Below are 15,495 nucleotides of genomic sequence, written 5' to 3' on the forward strand. Positions count from 1 at the left end.
CTGCAGATGCGGACCCGTTGATTGAATGCGTCTGGGATCCGCAAGGTACTGCAAAAGATAACACATGGCCTGTCTTTTGCAGAGCGGATGCACGGATCGGAAACGCTCGGCAGCCCTTTTGTCGGCTTTCTGGTCCGTGCCTCCCCACTCCAAAATACAGGACTTGGCCTATCTTTTGCTGTATCTTGCAGATCGCTGACCCATTCAAGTCAATAGATTCGCAACGCAATATGGGATTCACGCGGCTGGTGCCTGTGCATTGCAAACCGCTATTTGCGATCCGCAGCGTGGGCACTGAGCCATTATGTTCACATGAATGAGCCCTTAGTGCCATAGATTTTGAATCAGGAGGCTGAATCGATTTTCCAGAAATTATTCGCACAAATATGGGAGATTATTAATTCCCCTCAACAACTTGCATTGTATGGACTTTATATGAGTTAATTTACCTATTACCTCATCCATCCCTCTATTATGTGTATGTATGCTTTTATGTATTTTGTGTTTTATTTTACCATACTATACTGGTTCTCTGCGTGAACCCATATGTTTGAGTGCCGGTCCAATACTATTTAAATACCACTTGGAACCGAACCGGAGTTCAGGAAATGTTTTTTTACAGTAAAAATTTATCTATCAAGTTATTACGCGAATTCACGCGAGATTTCGCAAAGTAATAACTTTGGCTCATCGGAGCCAATACATTCTAATACTGTACGGAGCAGTATTAGAACTAAGTTTTATGCGAATCAACTTTGGATGTTTCATCCGAAGTCGATTCGCTCATCCCCAGTGCTTTCCATTATACTTAGTGTTGAGCAAACTTGTGTGTTAAGTTCGGTGTCTAAAGTTCGGGTTATCGAAGAATCGCGTTATGGTTTCCACTACCACGGACCATAACGAAATTTGGAATCCATAACGCGATTCTTTGATAACCCATACTTTAGACGCCGAACTTAAAACACAAGTTTGCTCAACACTAATTCTAATCCATTCAATTTTGTCTCACTTCAGTAAATGGTGGTGATCATGTAGAGAAAGTTAATACAAGGCAGTTACTAATGTATTGTGATTGTCCATATTGCCTGCTGGCTTGATTCATTTTTTTCCATCACATTATACAATGCTCGTTTCCATGGTTTTGACCACCCTGCTCTCCAGCAGCAGTGGACGTACTTATGCACTATAAGAAAGAGTGCAAGTATGACCACCGCTGCTGGATTGCAGGGTGGTCTGTAATCATGGAAACGAGCAGTGTATAATGTGATAGAAAAATGAATCCAGCCAGCAAAGGAGGCAATATGGACAATCGCAATACATTAGTAAGTGCCTTGTATTAAAGGGTTTCTGTCTTCAGAGAAATCGTTATGTAGCTCCCTGCCGCCGTTCGCGCTAAATAATGACTTTTATAATATGCAAATGAGCCTCCAGGTGCTAGTGGGGCGTTGCTGCAGCACCTAGAGGCTCCGTCCTCTCACCGTTTGGCACGCCCTTGTAAAGGTGATTGACATCCTCTGTCTCCTCCGTGCCCCGCAAATCCCACGCCTGCGCCGTTCATTTTAGTATTAGGCGCAGGCGGAGTGAGTGAAGGATGCTCGTCTGCTGCCGTCCTTCACTCACTGCGCCTGCGCCTAATATTAAAATGGACGGCGTGGTATTTGCGGGGCACGGAGGAGACCGAGGATGTCAATCACCTTTACAAGGGCGTGCCAAATGATGAGAGGACGGAGCCTCTAGGTCAGGGCTGGCCAACCTGCGGCTCTCCAGCTGTTGCAAAACTACAACTCCCAGCATGCCCAGACAGCCTACAGCTATCAGTCTACAGCATGGCATGGTGGGAATTGTAGTTTTACAACAGCTGGAGAGCCGCAGGTTGGCCATCCCTGCTCTAGGTGCTGCAGCAACGCCCCACTAGCACCTGGAGGCTCATTTGCATATTATAAAAGTAATTATTTAGCGCGAACGGCGGCAGGGAGATATAAGTCATACAGTTATGTTCTGCTGACATTAGCAGATCGCTAACGTCAGCCAGCTACATAACGATTTTTTTTTATGACAGAAACCCTTTAACTTCATCTACATGATAAATGCTATTTGCTGAAGTGAGACACCCCCTTAAAAGTGTAAACCCCTAACACCGCTTCAGTGTCTTTGTGCCCCTTCCAGGTGGGCAGATGAGCTTCTCTAGTAAGGTGGCAGGCAGGGACGTAGCTATAGGGGGTGCAGAGGTAGCAGTCGCTACCGGGCCCAGGAGCCTGAGGGGGCCCAAAGACCCTTGTGCCATATACAAAGACACCTGTATTATAGAAAGTACATGCTGGTCAAGTTACACCTCTGGCTGGAGGGAAGGGGTTGTTAGGTCAAGAATTTGGCATGGGGGGGGTATAAATTTTTTTCCTTAGGCAGCACGAAGGTTATGTGCTTCCCTGCCCTTGGCCACAAACCACTGAGGGAAGGGGGGCCCATGAGCCTTTAGCTACGCCCCTGGTGGCAGGTGCCACCATGTCTGGCTTTCCTTGGGCAAGCCTTATGTTTCTATGCATGCTGCTTGACGTGAGGATTTTGCAGTCTATTCTATCCATCTCTCACTGTATTGCCTGTTGAGAGGGGGCAATAATTTGGATTAAGTTGACTTTCTGTGAGGCCTATAAAGCTATGGGGCAAAGTCTCCCCCAAAACGTAGGCTCTTACTTCTTTATATACGTAAATAAGTATACATTTCAGTAGAAGAGAGACGGGATAATTGTTTCTGCAAGAAGTCTTTTAGGGACAGTCAGGTTCCAGCAGATACAGAGAAGGTGTTGGAGGTGGGCTCTTCTAAGGTTCTTGTTCCTACCTGGAGTGCTGAAGATCATCTAATGGTCATGTGACATTCCCTTTCCTGAAAAAGACTTTATTTTATTTTAATTGTAATTTGAGTTGAAATGTATTCTAAAGGGAAGAGAAGTACAAATAAAATAATTAACACTACACCTGCAGAAGACCAAATGATCTTATTAGGTCCAGCCTGATCCTCATTGCAGGGTTTATCGGTTATGGACACCTCATTGTGGAGCCATATGCATTTATTTAGTTTACCCCGCACTTACTAATTATTTCCTTTTTTACCTCGCCACAGGGGAACGTTTACCCAAACCTGAAAGAGGCAAAATGCGAGTACATAAGATCTCCAATGTCAACAAAGCTCTGGACTTTATTGCCAGCAAAGGGGTAAAACTGGTGTCCATAGGTGCTGAAGGTGAGATACTTGTTATTGTACCTCATAGGAAATTCTCTGAAATCATACTGGCTGAATTTGGTATAGAAGATAGTGATTATTACTGCATCTTCCACATGAACACGTCAGGTGCATTCCTGCTCACCACAGAAGTAGAAGGCCTACCTATTGTCTTACATATATTGATGGCTAAACGTCTTTAGTAGGTTGTCCCACAAAGCCAGCCCCTTCTTTTTGCCATTTTACAGAACATAGATGTTAGATTGGGGTCCCCTGCCAAACGCCCCTCATCTGGCAGATCCAGATCATTTATGTATTTTTTTTTTTGGAAGGCCAACAATTTACAACTCTTCTACAGTGGTTAGCCACAGTGCCTCCCTGTAATAACTTCTGGTAGCTGGAGGCTTCTGAATTTTTGGTCACTGGACCAACTTGAACTGAAAATAAGAGGGCGTCTTGATGAGAAATAGAATAAGGGCTCATTTTACATGGTCCCATGCACTGGGCAATGTATGAGAATGAACCATCATCTCCAATCATTGCCTGCTCATGTAACTGCATTTACATACAATGGGCATGAAGGATCACTACTACGATTGTTTGTCTCCATACAAATGCATTTTTTTTGTTGCCAGCACATTCCTGTCTACACAGGCAAGTATACTACCGAGAAAGGATGACATTGTGTCACATAAACAACAGATCACCTGACAAATTACTGTTTTTCTCATTTGTTGGGTAATCTGAAGCACATTTAGGCTACAGTCACACGAATGGGAAAAACAGCCGTGGGACCCATCACACGGCTGTTTTTAGAACCAATAGAAGTTGATGGGGCTATTCACATGGGCGTTTTTTTAACTGCCAGTGAATAGCGGGTGTCAAAAAAATATGACTTCCTATTTTGGACCGTTTTTATGGCCAGACGGGCCCCTTTTGAAATCAACTTTTTTTTTTTTTACAATCCTCATCCACTTGAACGTGAGGGAACACTCACTCTGCACTCCTAGTGTCATGACTTCACATGTGGCTGATAATAATCTGCCCAAGTAAAAGGGCCGTAAAGGGGTTTCCAAGATTATTATTATTTTTTTTCTAATCACCCCCTCCACCCATCACCAGCCAGAGATACCTGTGAAGAAATCTATACTTGCTTGCTCGGCCATCACTTCGCTCAGTTCTTTGGCTCCCTGGCTGTATTCACAAGACTTCCAGCCCAGTCTTTATACTTTCCACATAAATGGGGTCACATGCGCTGCTGCAGCCAATTACTGGCCACAGCAGTGATGTGCTACTTGGGGATATGTCACCGCTGATGCCAGTCATTGGCTGCAGCTGCACACATGACCCCATCCATTTAAGTTGACAGACTAGGACAATAAATCCAGTGAAGACATCTTGGGAACCACAGAGCTTTAACAAACCTGGAAAACTGCTTTAATGCATACTCTTGTACGTGTATGTCATTATGCGTTAGGGGGTGTATGGAGCGGGCTGCTGTGCTCCATACATGGCGGGTGTCAGCTGTATAATACAGCCGACATCCAGCCGCAATGACCAGTATCGGTGATTATGCTAAGCCCAGTCATTTAGCCCCTCAGATGCCGCATTCAGTAGTGATCACGGCATCTGTGTGTTATGCAGGGAAATCCTGAGGCATCGATCTGTTACACTGACATCCTGGGGCTTGCTGAAGGTTCCCAGGCCTGTCATGGTTAACTGCCTATAAAGCTGTGCATGAGGCACTACTCAGCAGGGAGAGTGCCAGAATCCCATAGACCGCAATAGAACTCTATTATAGTCTATGGTATAAGCGATTAGAAGATCACAGGCTCTAGCCCCCTGTTATTGTGTAAAAAAATAAAAAAATAAAAATTAGAAATTCAAATCACTTTCCTTTCCCAATTTTACATATAAAAATAAACAATAAAAAAAATAAACCTAACAGGTATCGCAGCAGACTGAAATACTTTTAAAATAAAAAATTTAATTCTGCGTGGTGAATGTGTGATGGAAAAAAATATATAAAAACCAGAGATTCAACACTTTTTGTTACTTTGTCCCCCACAAAAAAATTGAATAACAGTGAACAAAAAGTAATTTGTACCCCGAAAATGGTACCAATACAAACTACAGTTTGTCCCACAAAAAACAAGCCTTCATCAGAAATATAAAAAGAAGTTGGGTCAGAAAATGAAAGGGGTTTTCCAAGACTTTATAACTGATGACCTATCCTGAGGAAACTTGGGACAACACCCTGGACCCCCATTGGTCAGCTGTTTGAGAAGGCACCAACACTTTCTTTTCCTAAGCCAGTGAAGTCACGTTTCAGTCACATGGCCTAGGCTCAGCTCCGCCCCACAGAAGTGAATGCGGATGAGCGCGATACCAAGCACAGCCGCTATACACTGTCAAAAAGCTGATCGGTGGGGGTCCCAGGTGTTGGACCCTCACCGATCATGTACTGGTTACCTATCCAGAGGATAAGTCATCAGTTATAAAGTCTTGGATAACCCTCTTAAACAAAATAAAAGCTATACAAAATTGGTATTGCCGTAATTGTATTGACCATCAGAATACAGGCGTCATGGTATTGTAGCGCACAGTGAATACTGTAATATCAAAACCCAAAAAACCTTGGCTGAATTGTGGTGTTTTTTTATTTCATTTTCACCCCACAAAGATTTTTTTTCCCCATTTTCTAATACAATACATGGTAAATTAAGTGGTGCCATTAAAAAAAACACAACTTGTCCTGCAAAAAAATGCAAAACCGAAATTTAAAAAAAGTAATGGCTCTTGAAATGTCGGGAGGAAAAAACAAAAATGGGCTCTGTCTTTAAGGGGTAGACAAGTCCTTTCCAGAGCTGCTGATTTTTTTTTTTTTACCTTTCTGAAATATTTTATCACGTGCTTGTTTTCAGAAACTATAGCATTGTGATCTGATAAGGAATTCCTGATGTTCTTGTATCATAATAATTATGGTGCAGAAGTGCAAAGTATATTCATTATCACGATGGTATGTGTCACAGGGTGTTCTAACCACCTCGTTTCCTGGTTCAATGTATTTCAGGTTGATTTGCATTCAGAATTGATTATTAAACTATCAATGTAAAAATATTACTTAGTCCTTAAAAAAAAAATGACCACACACATGAGATCACTCCAACTCCAAAGTACACATGCACTCTTGTATTGGCCAGGCATGCATGGTTATTTCAATAAGCTGCTGCCAGACCAGTGCATCTAAGATAAGTGAACAAAAAGTTTCAGTTAATATTGTTTATTAATATACAAACGTTTTGTGTCTGCAGTTCCTATGCAGACCTATGTGTCTCCATGGCAGCAGACATCTGTTCCCTGTTTATAGCTAATCTACTGAATTTACTACATTAGTGAATTGGAGTCCAGCCATCTGTCACCATATCGATTGCAGAAACTGTGACAGGAAGTGGTGATATGGCATCTTTGATTGCTGCTCACCCTTAAAGGGCATCTGTCGGCAGATTTGTACCTATGACCTGTGCACTTGGCAGCTGAAGACATCTGTGTTGGCCCCATGTTCGTATGTGCCCGCATTGCTGAGAAAAATGATGTTTTAATATATGCAAATGAGCCTCTAGGAGCAACGGGGGCGTTACTATTACACCGAGAGGCTCTGCTCTCTCTGCAACTGCCGCGTCCTCTGCACTTTGATCGACAGGACCAGGCAATGTAAACGTGATCACACCTGGTCCTTTCAACGAGTCAGTATCTTATCACTGTATAGCAGGCGTGTGTTTGTTATATATATATATATATATATATAGTAAGGTAGTAAAGTTTTATGACCTGATAGAAATGTTTTTCATGATTTTTGTCGGTAAGAACAATGAAGTCTTGAACTAATTGCATAGGCTCGGCCTGCGTGTAATGATTCCTCGTCACTTGTACGGACTCCAAATAATTTACACACTGGGCTATTTGAAGACGCTGTGGTGAAGTGTTACCAGACACGGCTATTATGTATAAGCGGGGTCTTCTCTATGATTGCAGTTGACATAGTAGGAGTGCAGCTAAAGTGGTTCCCCTCAACTCCCTCCCGCCTTATAAAGTCCTTATTGTGGGACAACTTCTGGCTGTAGATGTGTAATCGCTGTAGGACATGCTGAAATACAAATTCATGGTGTTGGGGACCACCATACATCCCCCTCGAGCATTAATGGGGTTGTCTCCTCTGAGACGATGAAGGCCTATCGCTAGGATATGCCACCAAAGTCAGATAGGTGTGGGTCTCGCCTCTGGGACATAGTAACATGGAGGGTCGTTTATTAAACAGAAATATGCCTATATTGGGAGTATTTCTGGTGCAGATTACGGCACAAAGGTCTTGCGACTCTTCCCTGTTCACGCCTGATCTAAAAAGGTGGGCGTAAAGGCCGATGCCGCTACATAACTGCGGCGGATTCACCACCAGTGCAGGGCCGGTCTTAACAAATGTGCCCCATAGTTCGTAAGGCTGAAAAAAGACCTATGTCCATCCAGTTTAGCCTGTTGTCCTGCACAGATGGCAAAAAACCCTCCTGAGGTAGAAGCCAATTTTCCTTATTTTAGAGGGGGGAAAAGGACGGTAATTATAGGACCTGTCACCTCTTTACGGGCAATAAGATGACCATATGGTCACCTTATATAGAATTTATTTTGTATGTCATTCATCTTGCTGGAAGTAAAGAGCTGAATCCAGAGGAGCAATGAGGCATAAAGATATGTGGCCCCTGTATTTGAAGGATGCTTGTGGCCACTTGAGATACTTGATGTGAGTCTTGGGTATAGTATCACTTGTGAAGTTCAGGCCTACTTACCCTTATTCTCTTTCGGCAAATGATTTCACCCCAGGTTCCCATATTTACTTTGTGGTTTTTTTTCTTTCAGAAATTGTCGATGGCAACGCTAAAATGACCCTCGGAATGATTTGGACAATTATCCTCCGTTTTGCTATTCAAGACATTTCTGTTGAAGGTAATTTAGCCCTTTCCCAATACATTTTTATGTTGCTTCCTCTAGGGGCATAGCAGTGGGTGGAGAGGGGTGCAAAGTTTGCAGTCCTATTTGGCTGGGCCTCTTTGCCATGTAGGAACCTGACAGTACTAAAAAAAAATGCAATTGTTGGAGTGTAAATTTAGCATTGGAGCCCAGAAGCTACTCCTCTGCAGCCTGTATACAGGATGTGTGTGTGTGTGTATGTATGTGTATATATATATATATATATATATATATATATATATATATATATATATATAATTTTTTTTTTTTTTTTTCGGAACTGGGAACTATTCAACAGGCTTTATGTTGACCTGACAGAAATGTTCAGTGCCAATTATTCTGATATTGCTAATTAAGGGGGTCGTGAACTAATGCAACGTTGCCCTAGCGTGCATACATATGTAGGGCTTACACTAAAATGCTGTACTCCCAATATTTCACCTCCGTCAGGGCTGTAGGTGATCAGAGGATGAAGAGGGAGACAATGGGTGTAGCATTGTAGGAGCAATGTAATAAATGTGCTCCTATACCGTATTCTTGTTAACAGAGTATTTTGTTGCTACACACAGGCAGTACTGAGAAAACGGGAGGGTCTCTGCAGAGAGGACCCTTTACAAATTGACTCCTGCGTTCAGCAGCTAACAGCTGATTTTAGGCGTGGGAAGTCTCCGCTCTTCCTCTGCAGCAGCCAGTATAGAGGTAATAGAAGGATGGCTTGGGTCTCTCAGAATGGGAGCTGCCGTCATAAGGAGGCTCTTCGATGCGGCTCATACCGGGGATTCTGATTGGGAAACGCCTCACTAAGGCGCCCATATGTCCTAATAGTGCACATGTACAGGAGTTGTGTTCCTGAGAACTTATTAATCGGCCTATGCATCTTAGAGAAAATCAAGGCCACCTGACTCTCCACTGATGTGAAAAGATGACGAAAGCGGTATTGGCTCAGATTTCAATATACGCTGTTGACCGTTATTTAAAGGGGTTGTGACAAGAACTTATCGCCTATCCACAGGATAGGGGCTATGTGTCTGATCGGTGAGATGTCACCGCTGGGGCCCCCACTGATCACTAGAACAAAGGCTGTGTTCCTGGTCAGAATGGAGCAGCAGACAGGCATGTGTGTCCACCAGTTCATTCAACTCTGAGACTGCCGGAGATAGCAGAGCATTTGTACTCCGCTAGCTCTGGTAGCCCCATAAAGTTGAAAGGAGAACCGTATAGTTTCGGTGCCTTCCTAGCTTGGCTTCCGGATCGCATAAATATCACAGTCTGTGTATAATGGCCAAAGAGTAGGATGGAGAACCATGGCGCTCACCAACTGAGGTTCAAATCTCTTTATTAAGACTGGGTCATATTGCGTGGAGGATACAGACTACATATTATGCATGTTGTATTAGCTTTAAATAATTTATCTATTTGGGGGAAGTGTCTGTTATGGTGCAGACGTCTTGACGAAGCGTGGGACTACAAGAACCGGCCGTAGGCTGTATCCTTCACACGATATGAGCAAGTCTTAATAAAGAAGCTTGAACTTGATTTGGAGTGCCACAGTTTTTCATTTTGTCCTTTGCGGTTCGTGGATTTAAAATGTATGTCCTATTAAAAATGTAAAGGGGCTCTTTACGCAGGACGATTCTCAGCCAGATCACAGGAACGCTCGTTAGCAATTATCTGGCGGTGCAAAGGTGCCGCTGTTTAGCTCGTTCATTGGGAAATCGCATCATTCATGCGGTCACAAAAATCGTTGTTTGCCAGCAGCAGATTGTGCCGTGTAAACGGCATCTGCCGCCGGCAAACAATGACTCTGTATGGGGACGAGCGATGGCATTAGCGACTGCTCCTACTCGTACTGTGGAGGAGATCTCTGCATGTAAATTGGCCTTAAAGATTGGTAATCTACTGATTACCGAGTTGTCGTCTCCTCTACGTAACTGGTTTACTTTCTTTCATAGAAACATCTGCCAAAGAAGGGCTTCTACTATGGTGTCAGAGGAAGACTGCACCCTATAAGAATGTGAACATACAAAACTTCCACATCAGGTGAGTGACCTTAGGGGGCTTGTGGATCTTTCATCTTATTTCTAAGAATTTTTGTACAAGATGATCTTCATGTTGGAGTCCATGTTGTCAATTCCTCATCCTATACAAACTATAATGCTGCCTTTATGGTGCTGTCTGTGGGATTTATGATCTCATCAAATATGATTCTCAGTTGCCTGCATTTATGTTTCTATTGCAGCTGGAAAGATGGTCTTGGCTTCTGCGCTCTCATCCATAGGCATCGTCCAGAGCTTATCGATTACGGCAAGTTACGGAAGGTAGCTAGAAACTTAATACGAGTTCCTTCTCACTTGTGACTTTCTAAGTTATTAGCTACCCCATAAGCAACAAGTTTCTGACTTCTGGGACCCTCAACGATCATAAGAATGGGTGTCCTGTGTCCACCGTTTGAGTAGAAAGGCGATTTATGCCTTTGGGAATGACTTGGATGGCTGAGTATAGGACTCATTGATCTTCATCAGTCCCATAGACTTTGAATCTATTCAGGCGTGAGGACACAGTATTCAGGGTTCCCTTAGAAACAGTTTATAATGGGAGCTACGAGTGTTGGAACGGTTTCAGAATGGATGCCTCTACTGCACCTGATGGATCCCATTGATTTATATTGTTTTTATTATGGCAAGAATAGCACTGCATGCTGCCTATTCCTCACATCAAATGTGATGGAATTGATAATGAAGCCTCTGATGGCAATGTGAAAACATCTGAAGGTGATCATTGGTTTTTACATGGCTTTAAAGGCTATGGACACCTTCAGGACCATTTATTTTATGATTGCATTTTACTCATTTTGGGCTTAAAATCATTTTTTAATTGGTCTTTATTAAAACTTTTCAGTGTTTTTTTTTTTTTTTTTTTTTTTTTTTTTTTGGTGATACATGCGGTTAAAAATCATTCTATTTGCAGACTGTCCCTCCTGGGTTCCATCAGCTGACGGCTTATGTGAAGCTTTACCTCCTATCTCCAGACCTTATAAACATTTAAACTGTATTTTTATCAGCCTGTTTGCAGACTTGGCTCTCCTGAGTTCTGCCAGCTGATGGTTTATGAAGCCTTACCGCTTATCTCCTCATAAATACTCAATTAGGCCTTATTTATATCAGTTTGATAAGAGTTTAGCGATAATGAGTGTTTGAGTGCAGGAGATCAAAGATGAGGCTTGACATGAGCAGTCAGCAGACGGCACTCAGGAGGGTTAGTCTGCAAATGGGTTCTTTTTTTAAACGGATATATCCCAAATACTGCTGAAAAGACCAATTAAAAAAAGACTTTTACTCCAAAATGAGTAAAATGCAATCATTAAAAAATTGCCCCAAAGGTGTTCATTGCCATATGTAATAAAATAATGCATGGGGGTATGATCATTTTTTCCAGATGACATCATGTGGCTGGCATCCATAATTCTATATTTTGCACCAAAAAATTTGAGACATTTTGAAATGACTTTTCTAATGGATTGTGGGAAATAAACCATGGGAAGCCTTCACTGATAATTCTTTCCATTGTACTTCTAGGATGATCCCTACACAAACCTGAACACTGCATTTGATGTTGCCGAGCGGTTCCTGGACATTCCTAAGATGTTGGATGCTGAAGGTAATGCCCTTACCTTGTAATAAATTAAAATAATCATTTTGTGCCAGCTATACCAGTAGAGTATATATTTTTTCTCCTCTTTGCATCTCCTGCCTTCTCCATAAGTCATCACTGGGTATATTAAAATTATGAAGGGCAGACACCATTGAATTGGGTTCCTTAGGTCCACCAGTGGAAATGAATTTGAGGGCCTATGCTTCATGCAGAATCTGAGCACGTCACTTTTAATGCATTGTAAACTTTATTATTACAAACAGGAACCATCATCAACAAGATCTAATAGGTTATTTGTGTGTCACCCCATAAGAAATAGACCATTATGGAAAGTGATTGGCTGCAAATGGGTACTTCTAGTCTGCATTTAGTACATTTAAGCCACCCCTACACATTCAGTGTTCGGCCGCCAGCTATCTCTCCCGAATCCCTCCCGGCTTCCCCATACACATTTATCTCGGATGACTGTGTATGTGTATTATAGGGCTCATGCACGTGACCTCAGTGTTTTGTGGTCTGCAAATTGCGGATCTGCAAAACAAAGTTGCCTCCTATGTGCGTTTCACAATTTGCGGAACGGGCGGCCCATTATAGAAACGCCTATTCTTGTCTGCAAAACGGGGATTTGGAAACAGGGAATTTTTTTCGGGGTCAAGGAACAGAGCAACAGATGCGGTCAGCACATGGAGTGCTGTCCCCATTTTTTGCGTCTCGGATGCGGAACCAAACCACGTTTGCGTGAATGCGCCTTAAAATGGAGAACTGAGAAAGCCACTAACAGACACTTCTGGCGGGTGTCTATCTTACCGGAGAACAAAAGAATCGGGTGAAAATATTCAATTCGCCCAACATTTTGGCTCCCCACTCACATTAGAGTATCGGACGAGCCCACCATTCTCGGATGGAAAAGACTAAGGCCTCATGCACACGACCGTTGTTTGGGTCCGCATCCGAGCCGCATTTTTTGCAGCTCTGTTCCAGACCCATTCGCTTCAATGGGGCCGGAAAAGATGCAGACAGCACACTGAGTTGCTCCGTTCTGTGGCCCCGTTTTGCGGACAAGAATAGGCATTTCTATAATGGGCGGCCTGTGATTGCGGAATGCACACGGGCGGAATCCGTGTTTTGCAGATCCGCAATTTGCAGACCGCAAAACCCGGCACAGTCGTGTGCATGTGGCCTAATGTGTATGGCATTTCATCTCCCCAAAATAAATGTAGTAGTCCCATACAAATCCCTTTCTCCTCTACGATATGTAACGGGATACTTTCATCCATTTATTGGTATCTGAACCCCAGTTACTATGTGAATGCCCAATAAACGATCAATAAAACTGGTGTTTTTTACTACTATGTTACATAAAACCTAATATCCTGGGTTTAATGTCAGGCATTTTACACTCTGCAGTGTGTGCCATACAGCAGCCACTGCCTGCAGAATGGCACCAGTAGAGCCAAAGCTTCTTAAAGTGGCCCTCTGGGCTCCCTCTTACCTAGGGTCCTTTTACACCGGTTGAGGATTGTGTCAGTTATCAGGAGCGAATTTTCATTATGACTATGTAATTGTGCCACTGATGCTGATCTCCTCACATATTCAGGTGATCGATCTTCTATCTGGCACCTAAAATCTGTGTTTGTCACCAGCTTATTACCCTGTGTTGCTGACTATATGCAAAGTGAATGATGGCGGGGGAGAATGATCGTAATAATGATCGTTCTCCCTCCTTCTCCTTAGCATTGGGCCACATGAAGGGCCCTTTAAAATGGCATCAGTTGTATATCGCCGATCGGCACTCGTTGTTGACTTGGCATCAGGCAGAGTAAGAGGTCCTTTAGGCGCTTTCCTCACAGGATCTGTGTGACAATATCTGATAGTCCTCTTTTTCTCTCTAGTGGTTTGGTGATCTGTACTTTATAGTCGCCCTGCCCTTGTCCGCTCCCCATAGACTTGTGTTTGTACATAGCAGCCAATCAGAGGAGGCAGAGCTGCAGTGGGGAGGGAAGAAGCAGCAGTCTGAACCAATGATGAGACAGGGGGTGTGTCACAGACAACCTTAGGCTTTGTAGCTAAACTGTAGTCGCAGATCACATCTCTGCCCTAATGGGGATGATCTAAAAGGCAGCAATGCACCAGAATACAAGGAAAATACATGGCAGGTGACCATCCCCTGTAGGTAGGTAGTTACATATCATTTCTGACGTCCTGACATAGTCCCTTTAAGTAATGTCATTTGAAGCCCTGCCTATTCTATTTTGTAGGAATTTCCTTTAAGTCCGCTTGGAGTAGTTAACATTAATTTTTCTGTAGCCTATAGGTCTAAGAAAATGCTCATTTCCTTTGCTGGTGTCACTTAGTGGTCGGTTTCCAGCCAACAATGTTAGAATGGGCTGTCTGAACTGGAGAAGAAAGTAATTGAACTGGTTTGAATGGGCTTGTTTGTGACTTTTAATTGATGGCTGCCCCCTCTGAGCAGGAGAAGGAAGGGACTTGGGCCACAGCCCTTTCCTTGTTGATTCGGGCGCAGTGCCATGCATACTGACCGTCCCACTTAGTCCTATTCATTTCAGTGTGCCAAGTTGCTGTAGTGGGCACATCCACATCCGCACGTTCAGTGCTGTGCCTAGAAAGACTATTTATTGCGCTGATTGCAGGAGTCCCAGGTATCGGGTATCCTTCCATTATACATTGATAATTTATCCTGAGGATACCTCATTATTGAAAATCCTGGATAACAACTTTAAAGGGAATGTCTCATCAAAAAATGAGCTATTGTTTAAGGCCTCATGCACACGACGTTATTATGTATCTGTGTCTGATCAGCATTGTTTGTGGTACACCCCTTAATTTCCATGGGTTAGAAAAAAAAAAAAAAAAAAAACGGACATCACATGTGCTGTCTGTATACATTTGCAGTGATGGCCAGTTCAGTGTTCGCCAGCGAACACATGCGGGCTGCCATCTTAACTCACAAGTCCGGCGATGCACAGGTAAGTCCTTACCTGTGCCGGGAGTCGATCTGACACAAATGCGGTCATCAGTAGCAGGCGGTTCAGAGAACAACCAGATGAAGGCCTCCGGTGGCTGTTCTTGGAACTGCCTGCTCCCGGTGACCGCATTTGTTTCCGACCGGCTCGCGCACAGGCACAGGTAAGGACTTGCCTGTGCATCGCCGGACTTGTGAGTTAAGATGGCAGCCCGCATGTGTTCGCAGGTGAACACTGCGAACTGGCCATCACTGTACATTTGTCCATTCCGTAAATTATTGAACGTATCCTGCGGACAAGCATAGTCATTTTCAGTGATGGAAGTGAGAATAATGCGGATTGCACACAGAAGGTGTCCGTGTTTTGCTGATCTGTCTTTTGCAGACTGCAATTTGGACATGGTCGGGTGCATCAGGCCTAAATCACATTTTTATGTTAAATCCTTTTTTTTTTTTTTGCCATGTCACACTCTATATTAAAAAAAAAACTTGTGTATAATCCTTCAGTTTTCACACAGGCCACTAGTCCTAAAATATGTTAGGACATCCTGTCTTTTGAGGGCATCTACATGGGCTATAGACACAATGGATATGACCCCATTGACTTCTATAGGAGAGTTTT

At 43.3% G+C, this 15,495-nt stretch overlaps 1 protein-coding gene across 3 annotated transcripts in view; it reads left to right on the plus strand.

The window, feature by feature from the left end:
• Positions 1–15,495, plus strand: part of ACTN1 (actinin alpha 1) — a 103,788-nt gene that overhangs the window by 46,465 nt on the left and 41,828 nt on the right. For all 3 annotated transcript variants that reach the window (XM_040412547.1, XM_040412545.1, XM_040412546.1), the window contains exons 3-7: positions 3,119–3,238; positions 8,129–8,215; positions 10,192–10,279; positions 10,479–10,557; positions 11,815–11,896. In XM_040412547.1, the coding sequence (XP_040268481.1) occupies positions 3,119–3,238; positions 8,129–8,215; positions 10,192–10,279; positions 10,479–10,557; positions 11,815–11,896 (456 nt within the window). The remainder of the gene's footprint in view (positions 1–3,118; positions 3,239–8,128; positions 8,216–10,191; positions 10,280–10,478; positions 10,558–11,814; positions 11,897–15,495) is intronic.

This window comes from Bufo bufo, chromosome 11, assembly GCF_905171765.1.
Source record: "Bufo bufo chromosome 11, aBufBuf1.1, whole genome shotgun sequence".
NCBI classification, from domain to species: domain Eukaryota; kingdom Metazoa; phylum Chordata; class Amphibia; order Anura; family Bufonidae; genus Bufo; species Bufo bufo.